The following is a 19,248-nucleotide window of genomic DNA, read 5'->3' on the forward strand; positions in this document are numbered from 1 at the left end:
CTACTCTTCATATGTAGGACATTTGATGGAATCAAGTTTTTGTGAATTCCCTCTGTTGTCAGTAGTTGATTCTGGGGTAAAAGAGATGATTTACCCCTTTCCCTTTTCATTAAGAATGATTAATCTGCTTCTCTTTCTTCTTTTTCTGAAATCTTTCATGCATGAGAACACTCCCTTGATTCAGAATTTATTTCTTTCAGCAGGCACCTAAGCAAAAAGTACATGGGAATAACTTTATCAACACTTCATTTTAATCAGTTATAGGTGTTACTTTTGAATAATGGCTAAAAGTTGAGTTTCTAGAGCACTCTCAAACTAGTCTCCTCTAGAAATGCCTAAGAGTGTGACTTCAGAGTTCTCTCTCCCACGTGTCTTATCAACAACATGAAGAATCTGTTTCAACTTGAAGCAGAATCTTTTTTTTTCAGCTGTGCCACAGTGGCACATGGGATCTTAGTTCCCCTGCTGCTGCTGCTGCTAAGTCGCTTCAGTCGTGTCCAACTCTGTGCGACCCCATAAACAGCAGCCCACCAGGCTTCCCCATCCCTGGGATTCTCCAGGCAAGAACACTGGAGTGGCTTGCCATTTCCTTCTCCAGTGCATGAAAGTGAAAAGTGAAAGTGAAGTCGCTCAGTCATGTCCGACTCTAGCGACCCCATGGACTGCAGCCTACCAGGCTCCTCCATCCATGGGATTTTCTAGGCAAAAGTACTGGAGTGGGGTGCCATTGCCTAACCATGGCCCCTTCCCTGGAAGCACAGAGTCTTAACTACTGGATTGCCAGGGAAGTCCTGAAACAAGATGTAAAGAAATAAGATGCACAACGTCAGTGAAGAAAGACTCCAAATACAGGATATGATTCATAAATAAGAAAGAAAAATCTATAATCCAGTGTAAAAATAGTGTACAATAATGATCTAAATCATAAAAATTGATTGCTGTATCCAATTTAAGTATGAAGGAATAAGTTCATTTTTTAAATTTATTTTTTTAAATTTATTTTTTAATTGGAGGAAAATTGCTTTACAATGTTGTGTTGGTTTTTGCCATAAAACTAATGCAAATCAGTTATATGTATATTCCCTCCCTCTTGAACCTCCCTCTCTTCCAACCATCCCACCCCTCTAGGTCATCACAGAGCACCAGGCTGGTTTCCCTGGGTTATATAGCAACTTTCCCCAGCCATCTGTTTTACATCAGATCAGATCAGTTGCTCAGTCGTGTCTGACTCTTTGCGAGTCCATGAATCGAAGCACGCCAGGCCTCCCTGTCCATCACCAACTCCTGGAATTCACTCAGACTCATGTCCATCGAGTCAGTGATGCCATCCAGCCATCTCATCTTTTGTCGTCCCCTTCTCTTCTTGACCCAATCCCTCCCAGCATCAGAGTCTTTTCCAATGAGTCAACTCTTCGCATGAAGTGGCCAAAGTACTAGAGTTTCAGCTTTAGCATCATTCCTTCCAAAGAAATCCCAGGGCTGATCTCCTTCAGAATGGACTGGTTGGATCCCCTTGCAGTCCAAGGGACTCTCAGGAGTCTTATATGTGTCAATGTGACCTTCTCAGTTCGTCCCACCTTCTTCTCTGTCCACAAATCTGTTCTCTATGTGTATATCTTAATTCCTTCTCTGCAGATAGTACATCAGTACCATTTTTCTAGATTCCATATATACACATTAATATACGATATTTGTTTTTCTTTATCCATTCTTGTTTTTCTTTATCCATACATCTGTTGAGGAACATCTAGGTTGCTTCCATGTCCTGGCTATTGTAAATAATGCTGCCAAAGTAATGACTTCTAACAGAAATGAACAAAGGACTGATAAAGTACCTGCTGAAATTTGAAGTCATTTTAAGTGGGTGGCAAATTAGTTTATGTGCTAAATCTCTCAGTTGTGTCTGATTCCTTGCAACCCCATGGACCGTAGTCCACCAGCCTCCTCTGTCTATGAGATTATCCCAGCAGCAATACTGGAGTGGGCTGCCATTTTCTCCTCCAGGGGATCTTCCCAACCCAAGGATCGAACCAAAGTCTCCTGCATCTCCTGCATTAGCAGGCGGATTCTTTACCACTGAGCCACCTGGGAAGCTCAAATTAGTTTATAAGGAAGCTCTAATAAGATACCTAGCTTTACTATTTGTACCCTTTATACATTTTGATAGAAAGTATCCAAAGAATGAAACATACAACAAAAAGTAGTCCAGTGGTGGGGGGGGGGGGAGAGAAAACCAATGAAATTATATGTATAAAGTCTTGAAATAAATGTAAAAACTGAATCCCCAACTGAAACTACTATACCCAGTGAAAATATCCTTCAAAATAAATAGAATAAAATTATTCTACTTGGAAGCGGAGAATTGCAGGAAGAAATGAAGAATATCTGAAAGCAAGTATGCAGGAAATACAAAAGAATAGTATTTGTTAAAACCACAGTAATGTGTTCTGTGGTTTATTGTTATATGTATGTATAAGTAAAATATGACAACACGAATAGTGGAGTTGAAATGTAAAGTTCTTGCATTGTTTTATATGTTGTGAAAGTACTAACTTAAATGTAGACTGCAAGTCAAGGATGCACAGAACAAATGAGGCAAATGGAAAATAAACATCAAAATGGTAGACCTCTAACCTCCAGCTGTGTGTAAAAGCATTCTAAAAGACAGCAGTTTCAAACTAGAGAGAAAAACAAAGCAAGGATGTTATTAGAGCAGTGTAGAGAATTTCATAATGATAAAAGGGTCAATTCAACAGCAAGATACAGCTTTAAAGTATATAAAGCAAGAATTAATAGAAGTAAAGAGACAGATCCACTTTCATAGGTAGAAATAACAACATGCCTCTCTCAGTAACTGATAGAACAAGCTGACAACGTATCAAAAGGAATACTTATTAATGATTTGTATAACATGATAGACCAACCTGACATAACTGGCTTATATAGACCACTACACTCACTCACTGATACACTAATACACTATATTCCCAAGTACACGTGGAACATAGTATGTTATAAATCTAGAGAAGAAAAAGGAAAAAAAACAATAGTAAGTGGCTAGACGCTAAAAAAATTAATAATAAATGACTAATTCTCTTTAAAATCTAGGGAAAAAATTAATGTAAACTTTTTATTTATTTATAATTTAAATTCTGTCTGAGTCTAGGAAACTCACAGGGAAGATCCTCCCAATTCTTCTGTAGGAATAATTTACCTGAGTCGGAAACTCTGGAATGGTGCCATGATTTTCTGGTTTATTTTTCTTCAACAAAGAATTAGGTTACGTGCAAATAGTGTCTGCCTCTGTCTCTTAACATGCAAAAGCTTTCCAGATAGTATCTGGATTTGAATTTAGCAACCTGACTGACCATAAGAATCACCTGGGGAATTTTTTGAAAACAGATTTCTAGGGCCCACCTCCTGCAGATTCTATGTTTTGAAAAGGCAACTGAACTGATTCCAAGTATTTGAACAGCTTTGGGAGTCACGGAAATAATGTTCTGTTTGTCATGAAAGTGAGGAGGAGAGAAGGGAGAATATGAAAATACGGAAAGGAGAATGTGAGAATATGAATAAATTGGGGATAATAACAACTGGGTTAGGACTGGGTGTGGCTGAGCCTCACTTCATGATGCAAGAGGCATACCCACTTCTAAAAGTTTTATGGATGTGAAGATTAAGCACATTTGCATAAAGCATCAAAGAAAAAAACTGCTGTCTTTGCTTTTTGTATTCAGTGACTGGATGGCAGATGCATTCCTTTTTATCATAAGCTGTTGGTATTTTCCAGATACACTGTGACTTAATATAAACGGAATTTATTTTGAGCTCATACGCTAGCAGGCATAAATATGTTTGATTGGATATCATGATTTTGTTGTTTTGAATGTGTAAGAAAAAGGGGGGATACATGTTGTTCAATATAATGAAGAACTAAAACACATAACAGAGAGGGCAGTGGCACCCCACTCCAGTACTCTTACCTGGAGAATCCCACGGACGGAGGAGCCTGCTGGGCTGCAGTCTGTGGGGTCGCAAAGAGTCGGACACGACCGAGCGATTTCCCTTTCACTTTTCACTTTCATGCATTGGAGAAGGAAATGGCAACCCACAACAGTGTTCTTGCCTGGAGAATCCCAGGGACGGGGGAGCCTGGTGGGCTGCCATCTATGGGGTCACAGTAGAGTTGGACATGACTGAAGCGACTTAGCAGTAGCAGCAGCAGCAAAACAGATAAACTAAGTCCTACTTTAGAAGGCGATTTCTTGCCCAGTTGTTGTGTCCGACTCTTTGTGACCCCGTGGACTGCAGCACGCCAGGCTTCCCTGTCTTCCTTTATCTCCTAGAGTTTGCTCAAACTCATGGCCGTTGAGTCAGTGATGCCATCCCACCATCTCATCCTCTGTCACCTCCTTCTCTTCCCATGTACAATCTTTCCCAGCATCAGGATCTTTTCCAATGCGCTGACTCTTCGCATCAGGTGTTCAAAGTATTGGAGCTTCAGCATCAGTCCTTCCAATAATATTCAGGGTTGATTTCCTTTAGGATGGACTGGTTGGATCTCCTTGCTGTCCAAGGGACTCTCAAGAGTGTTCTCCAACACCACAGTTCAAAAGCATCAATTCTTTGATGCTCAGCCTTCTTTATGGTCCAACTCTCACACCCATATTATGACTACTGGAAAAACCATAGCTTTGACTATACTGACCTTTGTCGCAAAGTGATGTCTCTGCTTTTTAATATGCTATTAAGGTTTGTCATAGCCTTTCCTCCAAGGAGTAAGCATCTTTTCATTTCATGATTGCAGTCACCATCTGCAGTGATTTTGGAACCCAAGAAAATAAAATCTGCAGTTTCCATTTTTCCCCATCTATTTGCCAAAAAGGTGGTTAGGTATCAAAAAGATAGTGGAAGCAGGCTAGATTGGATGTATTTTCATTTTAAGACTTTACAGACAACAACTTTCTGTGATTTTGTTACTGCCTAAGATTTCTATAAAGTTTTTTGCCTATTTTTCTTTGTAAAAGCATCACATAGCACTTAGAATTTTTACTTTCGCATTGTTAGTTTGAGGGTTTTTTGTTTGTCTTGGCTTGGTTTTTGGTTTTTTATATTATCTTCTCTATTACTTTTAACCAAACAGGCATTTTCCTATGTGTCTTTTGGAACTGAGTGAGGTTCAGTCATTGGGTGGGCTGGCAAGAGATTTAAAGTTTCAGTCTATCCCTGCCTCAGTAAGGAAGGCTAATATTTGAGAAAGAACAGCTTATGTTACTTAGCTTCATTCCTGCAAGTGTTATCATGAACATATGTTAAATATTATATAATGAGTGCTCTTCAGTGTCTTCAGGTCTCACTGACATTCCATAATTGGTAGAATACTGTCTTAGTTAAAGCATTCACTCTTAAAAGCAGTACCACGTGTTCCCGCTAGTGCTACTCTTGGTGGTCTGTCCCAGGACAGGAGCAACCAACCTTGAAAAAATATGATCCAGTGTTATATTCTATTGCATTTCATGTAAAGAATTAGAATAGTCGAGACCCAAGATGCCCTCAAGTAAAGACATCAGTGGTGTCCTTTTCATCTCTTGCACTTCAGAAACCAGGCCCCTGTTTTGCCCTTGTCATTTTAGGCAAAATAATGTATCAGCAGCCATCCCTGCAGTCATTCTAATTATGATTGTGTAAATCTGATCTTTACCAATAGACTTCCCTAGACTCATCACCTACCAACTGAAAAAAGATTGAATTGGGCATGTGTTTCTTAAAAAAAAAATAATGCTTGTTGACTGTGTGTTTTCTCTTGTGAAAAAATATCTATTAAGAGGTTTTTTTAGTGCCTATATTATGCTCCTTTGTTTCTCCCCACCTCCAAATGCATTATTTGCTTCAAATGTGAATTTATTTACAATAAATATGTTAACTTATTACACGTGACTATATAGTATGTGGCACTTGATGTATTTCTACAAAGTAAAGGCCCCACTTGAATTCCAGGATTGTTATTCCACATGACTCTTTTTTTTTCTTCTCCTCTAGACTTCTCCAAAGAGCCCTGGGACAGTAGGTGGAGTGCAAAGTTGTATTGTGTTGCCTTCCTGCTTTTTTTTTTGTTGTTGCCTTCCTGCTTTTTATTATTATTATTATTCTTGGCCCAGTCTTGGCTGCTTCTTTCTGTGCCACTAAAGCTCACTCACTAAACCCTGCATGTGTGGTCATTATGAGGGACTCATGGCCTTTCATTTCAGTCCTGCACATTTATCATGTCAGTTATGTTTCTTGTCAAATCTTTAGAATCAGTTTTGTCCCTAAAGCAATCTTGTGATAAGCAAAGTGAACTCTCATTCTACTTTAAATTTTTCCTTTGTTTTGAAGCATCTCTAACACCCCTGTCCCATCCCCCAAGTCCCTTCCAGTACTCCCAAATGACCTAAGGTCTTTTTTGCAAAGGGAGAAAATAATCTGATAACATACACAAGAAATTGTTATCCCCTCCCTGACTGTTTATGTCCTGAGAAAGGAGAGCAGGGAGAGGGCAGTGTTTAACAGAGAAAGTGACTCACTCACCGATGGAATTCTCTGCTTCAGTGACACAAGAGATAGTATTGTTAACTGGCCTTCCCCCATGCCAAGAAGCCTACGTTGAGGCAAGATCTCATGCATATTGGGAAGAGATTCACATTTGTGTGTGCATGTGCCTTTAAGAGATTTGAGGTGATTATGATCATCTCATTGAATTTTTGTCCTAAAATGATGTGTCAGCTCCATTGGGTTCTTTTTCCCCTTAGTAATTTATCTGTCCTGGATTTTGATGTCTGGTGTCCATGGAGTCTGTCTGCATGATTATTCATCATTGCTCTGATCCTTTCCAACTACCACAGGAAGAGAGGGGAAGGGACATTTTCAAGATTATGTTGAAATAATAAATTGGCTGTTCTCTTCCCTCTCTCCCTCTCATGCAACAGAAGAAATAGGTCAGCCCACTGCAGACCTAGGCATGGTCATGGACTGTGTGGAAGCAGGAGACATAACGCCTCCTACCAAAAGGAAGAGCAAGTTCTCAGGCTTTGGCAAGATCTTCAAGCCCTGGAAATGGCGGAAAAAAAAAAGTGATAAATTCAAAGAGACATCAGAAGGTGAGATGTTAAAATTGATGTATATGTTCTGAGTCAAAGAGTTCCCCATTGGAAGTACCTAACTTTTTCATTCTCTTCCCAATTTTCTATAACCCCCTATTTGAAGAGGAAATTGAATCTTTTAGAATTAAAAAACAAGTGGTCACTCACTAAGTATTTTGATGGAATTAATGTTTATCAGTTGAGTGGTGAATGGAGCTCCTGAACTACAGCAGGTCTAAGATGCTCTCTTTTTCTAGCCGCACTGGGTCTTCATCACCGTTTGTTGGCTTTCTCCAGCTGCGGTGCGCAGGCTTCTCGCTGCAGCGGCTTCTCCTGTTGGGGAGCGTAGGCTCCGGAGCCGGGTCTCAGTAGCGGCAGCACACGCACTTGGTTGCCTTGTGGCGTGTGGGATCTTCCCAGACCCGGAATCAAACCCATGTTTCCTGCATTGGCAGACAGATTCTTAACCACTGGACTACCAGGGAAGCCCTAAGATGCTGCTTTTTTCCTATTTTGGCTACTTCCTCCCAGAAAAAGTTCGTCCATAAGTATCTCATTATTGAAATTTCCATAGAAAAGGAAGGAGGGACTTTGGAATTCAGAGGACTTGGGTTCCATCCCTGGTTGGGGAATTAAGATCCCACTTGCCACAGAGCAACTAAGCCCTGTCGTAGCCAAATAAATAATTCTAAAAAAAGGAAGGAATTCCCTGGCAGTCCAGTGGTTAGGATTCCTCCCCCTCACTACCAAAGGCCAGAGTTCAATCCTTGGTCAGGAAACTAAGGTTCTATAAGCCTGATAGCGTGGCGAAAAAAAAAGGGGGGGCAGTAAAGCTGAACTTGTGTAGTTCCTTTTGGAAATGATACTTTGCCAATAGCACAGGATGCCAGAGAAATTAAGTTTTAAAATTTGAAGGTTGGTTTTGTATTCTTTTCTTTCCTAAGAATAGAAAATTGAACCACTTTATTCTTTTACCTAAGGTGTTGACTTTTGTCTGCACATTTCTGAGTATTGTTTTCTAATTTAATATTAGTTTTAGAGAGAAAAATATCTATGCGAAAACCGAGAGAAGAGCTGGTTAAAAGAGGGCTTCTGTTGGAAGACTCTGAGCAGGGTGAGTATGCATACACTCAAATAGCATATGCCTGTCTCTGTACACTTGGTCTTTGGTTCTGACTAGGTATTTGAATTTTCTTTATTATTGCTGTTGTTGAGAGGGGAGAGGACTTTAAAAAACTTTCATCATCTAGAATATATATTTTTAAAACTTTGATTAAAAAAGAAAAGGCAATCAGTAGGAAAGTCAGCAAAAGCACTGAACAGACAGTTCACTGAAGAGTACATACAGATGCACAATAAACAGAAAAAGGTGGGTTTCTTACTTCATTAATAATTAAGAGATGCAAATTAAAACCAAAATAAAAGCGCTACGCATAAACTAGAAAACCTAAAATTAACCAAATGACCAAGAACAAGAACTGATGAGGGTATGAAATAAGTGGAATTTACATACAACTATTGTTATAAGCGTTAAAGTGGAATAATCACATTGAAAAATAGTTTAACCTAATTTACAAAAGCTCAGTTCAGTTCAGTTCAGTCGCTCAGTCGTGTCCGACTCTTTGTGACCCCATGAACTGCAGCACGCCAGGCCTCCCTGTCCATCACCAACTCCCAGAGTTCACTCAGACTCACGTCCAACGAGTCAGTGATGCCATCCAGCCATCTCATCCTCTGTCGTCCCCTTCTCCTCCTGCCCCCAATCCCTCCCAGCATCAGAGTCTTCCAGTGAGTCAACTCTTCACATGAGGTGGCCAAAGTACTAGAGTTTCAGCTTTAGCATCATTCCTTCCAAAGAAATCCCAGGGCAGATTTCCTTCAGAATGGACTAGTTGGATCTCCTTGTAGTCCAAGGGACTCTCAAGAGTCTTCTCCAACACCACAGTTCAAAAGCATCAATTCTTCGGCGCTCAGCTTTCTTCACAGTCCAACTCTCACATCCATACACGACCACTGGAAAAACCATAGCCTTGACTAGACGGACCTTTGTTGGCAAAGTAATGTCTCTGTTTTTCAATATACTGTCTAGGTTGGTCATAACTTTCCTTCCAAGGAGTAAGCATCTTTTAATTTCATGGCTACAGTCACCATCTGCAGTGATTTTGGAGCCCCAAAAAATAAAGTCTGACTGTGTTTCTACTGTTTCCCCATCTATTTGCCATGAAGTGATGGGACCAGAAGCCATGATCTTAGTTTTCTGAATGTTGAGTTTTAAGCCAACTTTTTCACTCCTCTTTCACCTTCATCAAGAGGCTTTTTAGTTCCTCTTCACTTTCTGCCATAAGGGTGGTGTCATCTGCATATCTGAGGTTATTGATATTTTTCCCGGCAATCTTGATTCCAGCTTGTGCTTCTTCCAGCCCAGCATTTCTCATAATGTACTCTGCATATAAGTTAAATAAGCAGGGTGACAATATACAGCCCTGTCATACTCCTTTTCCTATTTGGAACCAGTCTGTTGTTCCATGTCCAGTTCTAACTGTTGCTTCCTGACCTGCATATAAATTTCTCAAGAGGCAGGTCAGGTGGTCTGGTATTCCCATCTCTTTCAGAATTTTCCACAGTTTATTGTGATCCACACAGTCAAAGGCTTTGGCACAGTCAATAAAGCAGAAATAGATGTTCTTCTGGAATTCTCTTGCTTTTTCAATGATCCAGCGATTGTTGGCAATTTGATCTCTGGTTCCTCTGCCTTTTCTAAAACCAGCTTGTACAACTAGAAGTTCACGGTTCACGTATTGCTGAAGCCTGGCTTGGAGAATTTTGAGCATTACTTTACTAGTGTGTGAGATGAGTGCAATTGTGCAGTAGTTTGAGCATTCCTTGGCATTGCCTTTCTTTGGGATTGGAATGAAAACTGACCTTTTCCAGTCCTGTGGCCACTGCTGAGTTTTCCAAATGTGCTGGCATATTGAGTGCAGCACTTTCACAGCATCATCTTACAGAATTTGGAATAGCTCAACTGGAATTCCATCACCTCCACCAGCTTTGTTTGTAGTGATGCTTTCTAAGGCCCACTTGACTTCACATTCCAGGATGTCTGGCTCTAGGTCAGTGATCACACCATCGTGATTATCTGGGTTGTGAAGATCTTTTTTTACAGTTCTTCTGTGTATTCCTGCCATCTCTTCTTAATATCTTCTGCTTCTGTTAGGTCTATACCATTTCTATCCTTTATTGAGCCCATCTTTGCATGAAATGTCCCCTTGGTATCTCTAATTTTCTTGAAGAGATCTCTAGTCTTTCCCATTCTGTTATTTTCTTCTCTTTCTTTGCATTGATCGCTGAGGAAGGCTTTCTGTTCTCTTCTTGTTATTCTTTGGAACTCTGTATTCAGATGCTTATATCTTTCCTTTTCTCCTTTGCTTTTCGCTTCTCTTCTTTTCACAGCTATTGGTAAGGCCTCCCTAGACAGCCATTTTGCTTTTTTGCATTTTTTTTCCATGGGGATGGTCTTCATCCCTGTCTCCTGTACAATGTCACAAACCTCAGTCCATAGTTCATCAGGCACTCTATCAGATTTAGTCCCTTAAATCTATTTCTCACTTCCACTGTATAATCATAAGGGATTTGATTTAGGTCATACCTGAATGGTCTAGTGGTTTTCCCTACTTTCTTCAATTTAAGTCTAAATTTGGCAGTAAGGAGTTCATGATCTGAGCCACAGTCAGCTCCTGGTCTTGTTTTTGTTGATTGTATAGAGCTTCTCCATCTTTGGCTGCAAAGAATATAATCAGTCTGATTTCGATGTTGACTATCTGGTGATGTCCATGTGTAGAGTCTTCTCTTGTGTTGTTGGAAGAGGGTGTTTGGTATGACCAGTGCATTTTCTTGGCTCTATTAGTCTTTGCCCTGCTTCATTCCGTATTCCAAGGCCAAATTTGCCTGTTACTCACGGTGTTTCTTGACTTCCTACTTTTGCATTCCAGTCCCCTATAATGAAAAGGACATCTTTTTTGGGTGTTAGTTCTAAAAGGTCTTGTAGGTCTTCATAGAACTGTTCAACTTCAGCTTCTTCAGCGTTACTGGTTGGGGCATAGACTTGGATTACTGTGATATTAAATGGTTTGCCTTGGAAACGAACAGATATCATTCTGTTGTTTTTGAGATTACATCCAGGTACTGCATTTCAAACTCTTTTGTTGACCATGATGGCCACTCCATTTCTTCTGAGGGATTCCTGCCCACAGTAGTAGATATAATGGTCATCTGAGTTAAATTCACCCATTCCAGTCCATTTTAGTTTGCTGATTCCTAGAATGTTGACTGGAGAAGGCAATGGCACCCCACTCCAGTCCTTTTGCCTGGAAAATCCCATGGATGGAGGAGCCTGGTGGGCTGCAGTACATGGGGTCACTAGAGTGGGACGCGACTGAGCGACTTCACTTTCACTTTTCACTTTCATGCATTGGAGAAGGAAATGGCAACCCACTCCAGTGTTCTTGCCTGGAGAATCCCAGGGATGGGGAAGCCTGTCTCTGGGGTCGCACAGAGTCAGACACGACTGAAGCGACTTAGCAGCAGCAACGGCAGCAGAATGTCGACATTCACTCTCGCCATCTCTTGTTTGACCACTTCCAATTTGCTTTGATTCATGGACCTGACATTCCAGGTTCCTATGCAATATTGCTCTTTACAGCATCGGACCTTGCTTCTATCACCAGTCACATCCACAACTGGGTATTCTTTTTGCTTTGGCTCCATCCCTTCATTCTTTCTGGAGTTATTTCTCCACTGATCTCCAGTAGCATATTGGGCACCTACTGACCTGGGGAGTTCCTCTTTCAGTATCCTATCATTTTGCCTTTTCATACTGTTCATGGGGTTCTCAAGGCAAGAATACTGAAGTGGTTTGCCATTCCCTTCTCCAGTGGACCACATTCTGTCAGACCTCTCCACCATGACCCACCTGTCTTGGGTGGTCCCACGGGCATGGCTTAGTTTCATTGAGTTAGACAAGGCTGTGGTCCTAGTGTGATTAGATTGACTAGTTTTTTGTGAGTATGGTTTCAGTGTGTCTGCCCTCTGATACCCTCTTGCAATACCTACCGTCTTACTTGGGTTTCTCTTACCTTGGACGTGGGGTATCTCTTCACGGCGGCCCCTTCTGACCTTGAACGTGGAATAGCTCCTCTAGGCCCTCCTGGGCAGCCACCGCTCTTTGGAGGTGGGGTTGCTCCTCTTGGCCGCCGCCCCTGGCCTCGGAGGTGGGGTAGCTCCTCTCGACTGCTCAGACGTGGGGTAGCTCCTCCCGGCTGCTGCCCCTGACCTCGGACGTGGGGTAGCTCCTCTTGGCTGCCTCCTCTCCGGCATGGGGTCCTCCCGGCTTCTGCCCCTGACCGCAGACGTGGGGTAGCTCCTCTCGGCCGTGCTACGGGTGCCGGTTGCAGCCGCCCGCACTAAATGTGGGCAGTTTACAAAGACTGTAAACCTATGTACAGTCTTTGGTATATACGGAACAAAAACACATGTATACATGTGTATCAGGAGATATATATAAATATGCTCATAGCCGCAATGTTTATTAACAGAGCAAAACTAGAAACAACCCAAATGTCCTCAGTAGTAAAATATATAAGTAACTTGGGATATACATTGATAAAATGAAATATTATATGGCAATACAAACTATACCTACTTCCTTTAATGTGAATTTCATCAGTAATACTGAGCAATTGAAGTCAGTCATGAAAGAATATATATTGTATTATTTCTATAAGTATAAAGAAACAACAGTGTTTGGAAATATATGATTGTGTGATTAAACTATAATAAAAACACAAAGAAAGGATTATCATAAGAGTTAGAAGAGTGATTGCTTTGTGGGGGAAGGAGAAACATTTTATAATATTTCTTAATGTCCATGATGCTCGCTCAGGTGTTTTCCTGGTATTATGTTTTTGAAATTTACATTTCTATTTGTACCATTTTCTACTGGTGTTAAACTTGATAATGAAAAATACTAAATAATGATTAAGATATTTCTATAAAATTCAATGCCATACCATCTGTATTTTATTTATTTAAAGAAAGCCTTTTGAATATAATCTTCAAGGTTACTTTCCATGTAGAGTTATTACAAAATATTGGCTGTTTTCCCCTTGTTGTACAATACACCTTTGAGCCTATCTTATACCCCACAGTTTGTGCCTCCCACTCCCCACCCCTTTATTGCATATAAGTGGGCATATATTTTTTGTGGGAATGAAAACATCTAATGAAGAAAAAATATTAAATAAAACATAAAAAGTGAGGGTAATTGATTTTTTTTTTTTTTAAGAATCTCAACTTAAGGGGTAAACAATGATTTTATTTCTTCTAATAATTACCTCCTTATTTTCTATATTAAAGTCCATTTTCTTACTGAGGGGAATAAAAAAACTTCCTTCAACCTTCCCTCCAAAGTGCCTTCCTTATCTGGCTATGGTCTTTAACTCTGAAATTGCCATTTAGTGGTTGGTGAAGGATCCTTGGGGCCAACATTCTCTTTCTCTTTGTACATCCTCAGCTTTGTGCTAGCTGTAGAACTGTGTCATTTTCTTTTCTTTTTTTATCAACTACATCTCCACGCCCATATTGCTACCCTAATCTTTCTTGTTAGTCTGTCATGAAGATCATGCTTTGGTATTTCAACACTCACTGCTGGCTTAATAATGTCAGAACTTTCTCCAATGTGACTTATATGAAGCAGCTTATCAGAAAAGTAAGACTGTAATACACTGGTTGCATTTCATTTCTCTTCATTAGAGCTACTTGCGTAAGACAAATCTGAAAGCAAAGTTTTAAAAATATATTCTTTGGTTGGTGGGAGAAAGGAACCAAACCAATGGAATATTATACTCTAGGCTTTGGACCATGTGATTGTGTTGCTTACTTGCAAATTTTAATTAAATTATGTATTTATTATCTCAACTATATAAAAATTAAGCAGAGAAAACAAACTTGAAGGAAATATACTAAAATATCATTAGCATTAGTTATTTCTGGATGTTAGAATGGGAGTATAGAAGATTTTTTCTATTTTTCTAAATTTTCTGCATGGTTAGTAATGAGCATGTATAACTTGTTTTTTCATGAGTCTATTTGTTTTTTACAGTAGGACACAAAATCTTCTAGGTATTTAGGTGGGTAACTACAATTATAATGCCTCTTTTACAGCACCTTTGGCCGCTGCTTTTTTGATAATAGCTGTTCCTTACCCCGTGCCCTCTCTTGTCTCTCACCTTTCTTTCTCACTCACCAAACCCCATACATTACTTCCTTCTTGTTTTTCACCTTCAATCAGTCAGTTTTGCTATATGCTTCCTACTGGCTTTTGGTCCAAGTTATTTTTAGCCTAGAAGCAAGCTTGAAGGTCTAATTGACAAGGGAATTGTAACCATTGGACAAGATGCACCTATGCTAACCAGAGAACTGACCTAAGATTTACTCTGTAAGAAGAAACTGAGATGGGCCTTACAGCCTGCTTATGGATCTCCAGTTTAGGTTAAAAGCAGTATTTGAACCTTGCAATTCTTTTCATACTCAGAAACGGCTTTTGGCTTGATTATGGTTCTGACTTGACCGTATTATAAAATATATCATGGACTTTCTGAGTTGGGGGTTGCAAAGCACTCATAGATGTTCAGGCCAGATTCTATTAATATTTCTATTCTACTCCATTAGCGTTTAGCACAGACCCTTTGCATTAAATAGAAGAAATTTTACTTCAAAGTAGACAATCCTGATTAAGTAACTTGAGAAATGACTGATCACTTTTGCTGGTATGTGCTGAGTAGAAACTAGTTAATAATGTGTCTTAAACTTTCACTACATGTTTTTCTAAAGTGGGGGTCTTTGTTGGCTTTGAAGTGATTCATTACTTTACATTCTAGAAAACCCTGTTTTTTGTTAAAGCTGAGCTATATTAACATGAGTAGTAACTTACTACATTTGCATAGCTGTTGTCATCTTGCCCCGTCTGTTTTAAAATTTAAAATACAAATGCTTGTCAGAATACTTTCACTTTAGAAGTACATTTTCATTCAGTGCTCATTTGACTTAGACTTTTTTTTCACTACTTTTAACCCAAGCTCCACCTGTTATTGAGACTGTGTAAAGAATGATACTATCTAATTTCTTAGTAGGAAATGCTGGGTTGGGGTGCAGGAGTCTACAAGGAGTATCTCCCTATGAAAAACAAAGAGAGTAACTAGAGAGTAATTAGTTCCAGTTTCCATGACCCTAGGAGGTGAGACAGTTCAGACTCTAACCTCAGTTTTTCAGTTCTCTCCTCCAAAGGAGTCTAGGTAACCTCACCAGTAACTGGGAACATTTGTCTAACTGTTCCGTGAAAAGTTCTTAACCTACAAGTATAATAGCGATGAGTGGTCATCCCAAAGCCTGCAGCCTGGTGATCAATCCTGCCATTTAGCTTATAGGAATCCGTCATGTGTGTTAGGTTTACCTTTGATCTATCAGTTCTCCCCCTTGCTGTCTACTCCTGATGCCCTCAGGCACCTCTGCTATTTCTCACCTGCCTTCTGCTCATTATTAGCTTTCCTGTTCCAATCACTGCCTAATGCATCCTTCTCATCCTTCTCAGAGTTAATCTTCTACAAGACAGAGCAGATCTTATCTCTCTCCTACTTGAATTCTTTGGCTTCCTGTTACCTACAGGATTCAGTCCAGACTCCTTTACCTGGTGTTTGGTACCCTTCATAGCCTGGCTCTTGCTTACTTTTCCATTCTCTGTTCTTGCTTGTGTTTTCATTCCTATTAACACTTTCTTCTGGGCATCTGTTCTCTTCCCAGGCCAAACTAATTGTCAGTTCCCAAACATGTCAAATAATCTCATACCTTCATACATGCTATTCTTTCTTCCTACGTGTCTTTCCTTATCTTGTCATCGAGTAGTAGGCTCCTGCTCCCCCTTTAAGACCCAGTTTAGCTACCACTTTCTGTGAAGCTTTTCTAACCCCATTGCCACCCCCAGGAGAATTGTGTCTTCATTCCTACCATAGCACTTTATTCATTATAGCTCTTAACATTTAACATAGTGATTACCTATGTATAAGGAATCTGTCTTATTCATGTAGCAAAGCACATAATAGACAATCAAATGTTTATTGGAGAGAGGAATTACTTATTTTCATTGCTACTGTAAATCCAAATAATTTAGATCTCAATAATAAGATAAAACAGAAAGAGGGCTGGATGAAGGGGATAAGAAAGGTTAGAAATTGCTGACTCTTCTCCCTCCCTGATGACGCCAGTCCACCAGTTTGCTCTTTCTTTTGGACCTTGCAGGTGGTGAGGATCCAGGGAAGTTGAGCCATGCCACATTAAAGAACGGCCACACCACCCTCATAGGGAGCACCAGATCTTCTAGTCCAGTCCAGGTAGAGGAAGAGTCGGAAAGAATAGCTAGTCTTAGGAAGCCTGTTCCAGAAGAGGAGCCGAAGAAGCGACTAGGTAATTAACTCTGAGTTTTCTAGTTTAAGAGCCATGGACTGGTCATTCTCATTTATCTCAGGGGATTGCAGGAGCCAGAGGAGAAGTAAAATCCAGAGGGACTTCTGTTTCCCTCCAGCAATTCTTCAACTAGTTGCCGCTTGAAATAGAATTTCTCCCCTCATTCTTATATTTACAAAATACCTAAATTTGTGATTCTCAAGGACTGAGGTGTGTTAGTTGCTCAGTCATGTCAAACTCTTTGCGACCCCATGGTCTGTAGCCTGCCAGGTTCCTCTGTCCATGGATTTCTCCAGGCAAGAATACTGGAGTGGGTTGCCATTTCCTTCTCCAGAGGACCTTCCCGACCCAGAGATCAAACCCAGGTCTCCCGTATTGCAGGCAGATTCTTTACCATCTGAGCCAAATGGGAAAAGGCTATTAAATATCAGATGTCTGTGGGATTTTTTCAGGCTAAACATCCCTCCTCCTTCACCCAAGGGACTCTGTGTCCAGTTGCCTGGCTCTTGTGTGAAAAATCACTATCATAACGAGCCTCTCTTACTGATTGAGAAAGTGTTATATCCTAAAGTGTGTGAGGTTGGGAAACTTTGTCTGTAAACCAACCTGTACGTTAAATAATAGATGGAGTTGACCATAAGTGGTAGATGTGTTACCTTTTTCAGCCTGTCTTGTGACTCTCTTTCCTTTTAAATCCCATCTATTATTTCACAGGCTCCAGTGGAAGCCAGCCTCATTCTGAAGCAGAGTTCGTTCCCGAGAGTATACCCAAACAGCCTTTACTCCCCCCTAAAAGACACTTGTCCTCTTCTCACGAAGCAAATGAAGGGCAAGCAAAGGATGCCACTTCCTCGGGCAGCTTGGCCAGACCCAGCTCGTCTGCCTCCACCACTGCCATCACCACAGCACCTGCTGCTACCATGGCTGCCACGAACCCAGCAAAAACTGTCCATTCCTCTGGCCCCCCTTCCCAAGCACCCAGGACTCTGCCCGCTGCTCCTGCCAGCACTCACACCACTGCTACCCTGAGCCTTACTCACACAGGCCCTGCCAAGCAGCCCCCTATTCCACCCCCGAAACCAACTCACAGAAACAGCAACCCTGTCATTGGTACGTAAGTCTTTAGCTTTCCAAAGTTTGGGGTTTGGTTTGGTTTTAGATGGTGGTTTTATTGGGTAATTGGTACAATATGGATTTGGTCTGTGAGAGAGTTCTCCATAGCTTGTCCCTTTGAATGCCCTCAGTATAGAAAAAAGTCTTGAAAATGAGACAGATGGCTATGAATGGAAACAGTGGGGTCAGATATCACTGAAATTAGGTTCAAGGTTTAGGAGATTAATATTTATTTTTCCTAAAGCATTGTTTCTGAACTGCTGTTTATAGTTGGTGGACTAGACATACGAACAGACGTGGGTTTGACCTACATGGTGAAAGGGTTTGTTTTTTTGTGTTTTTTTAACCTACTTTAAACTGCCAATGCATGCCTTCCTTCAACATAAACCCAGTAGATAAAGTGGTGATTGTAGAGGTGCCTGTGTAACTTGTGGTTCAGTATCTAACATAGCATGTTCATGGGGAACTGCAAAGCTACTTAAACTATCTTGATAAAATCACGTTTTGTTTTGGGAGAGTTAAGGATGCTACTCGTAATAAAATGAGTGGTAGAAGAATTAAAGCAGGGAAGATAGTAACTTTTTATTGGTTTAGTAAGTTTTTTATATGTACAGGAATTATATTTAGATTGGTTTTCGTTATATAAATTTAGAGGAATTTTCAAGAAAGGGAGGAGAAGAAAAAAGTAGTTTCTCAAGAAAAATGATATTAGCTTTAGTACTGCTTAAAGTTTTTGTTAATGATTGAATGAAGAAATAAAAAGTGTGCTCATTAAATGGCTAATTAACCAAATTAGGTGGAGTGACTAGAACCCTGAAAAACAGGCTTAGAATTCATTGTGAGTATAACAGGTTGGAGTAGCTTGAGAAAAACAGGATGGAGGTTATTACTATTATCACAGCCTTGGATGGATAGTGCCATGTTGACTTATCTCTGAGGATCGAGGAACTTTCCTACACTTGTTTTCAAAACCTCCATATGAAGTTTTATCTGTTTTATCTAGTGTATAGTTAGGGCAAAAAGAAAGTGAAGAAGTTGTGATTGGCTCAAGGTTATAGTTAGTGAGAGAGAGAAACCAAATACAGGCCTTTCAACTCTAGAGTGCAGGCCTCTGTCTGTACATTTGTGTTTTCAAACTGTTGTTTACATAGGGGTTCTCATTGTGGTCACCTGGAGGGCTTGTTAAAACACAGAGTGCTGGGCTCTGCCCGTAGAGTTTCTGATTCAGTAAGTCTGGGGTAGTGCCCGAGAATTTACATTTCTGACGAGTTCGCAGATGATGCTGATGCTCTGTATATGGGAACCACACATCAGGAACCACTGCTGTCTGTACTGTACCCTGGGCCAAACTATAGAGGCCGCTCCTGGCCTCAGGTGAACAGCCCAAAGCAATAGGCGCTGTGACTGAGGGATTGACAGCAGTCCATGAGCAGTCCTCAGCTGAAGGAGAAAAATAGGATAGTTCACTGGGTTTTTATTAAAGTTAAATAGATTTAAAGAACTA

General features: G+C 40.4%; 1 protein-coding gene across 12 annotated transcripts in view; it reads left to right on the plus strand.

Annotated features, from left to right (window-relative positions):
- The window catches only part of PHACTR4 (phosphatase and actin regulator 4), a 109,396-nt gene that overhangs the window by 67,402 nt on the left and 22,746 nt on the right, over positions 1-19,248 (plus strand). For 5 of the 12 annotated variants that reach the window (XM_070383930.1, XM_070383995.1, XM_070383988.1 and 2 more), the window contains 5 exons: positions 6,040-6,063; positions 6,966-7,136; positions 8,152-8,232; positions 16,467-16,631; positions 17,346-17,741. In XM_070383930.1, coding sequence (XP_070240031.1) covers positions 6,040-6,063; positions 6,966-7,136; positions 8,152-8,232; positions 16,467-16,631; positions 17,346-17,741 — 837 coding nt within the window. Of the gene's footprint in view, positions 1-6,039; positions 6,068-6,965; positions 7,137-8,151; positions 8,233-16,466; positions 16,632-17,345; positions 17,742-19,248 lie in introns of all 12 variants that reach the window. The other 7 variants (XM_070383940.1, XM_014478249.2, XM_070384004.1 and 4 more) reach the window with 2 other exon arrangements.

The sequence above is a fragment of the Bos mutus genome, chromosome 2 (assembly GCF_027580195.1).
Source record: "Bos mutus isolate GX-2022 chromosome 2, NWIPB_WYAK_1.1, whole genome shotgun sequence".
Classification (NCBI taxonomy): Eukaryota; Metazoa; Chordata; class Mammalia; order Artiodactyla; family Bovidae; genus Bos; species Bos mutus.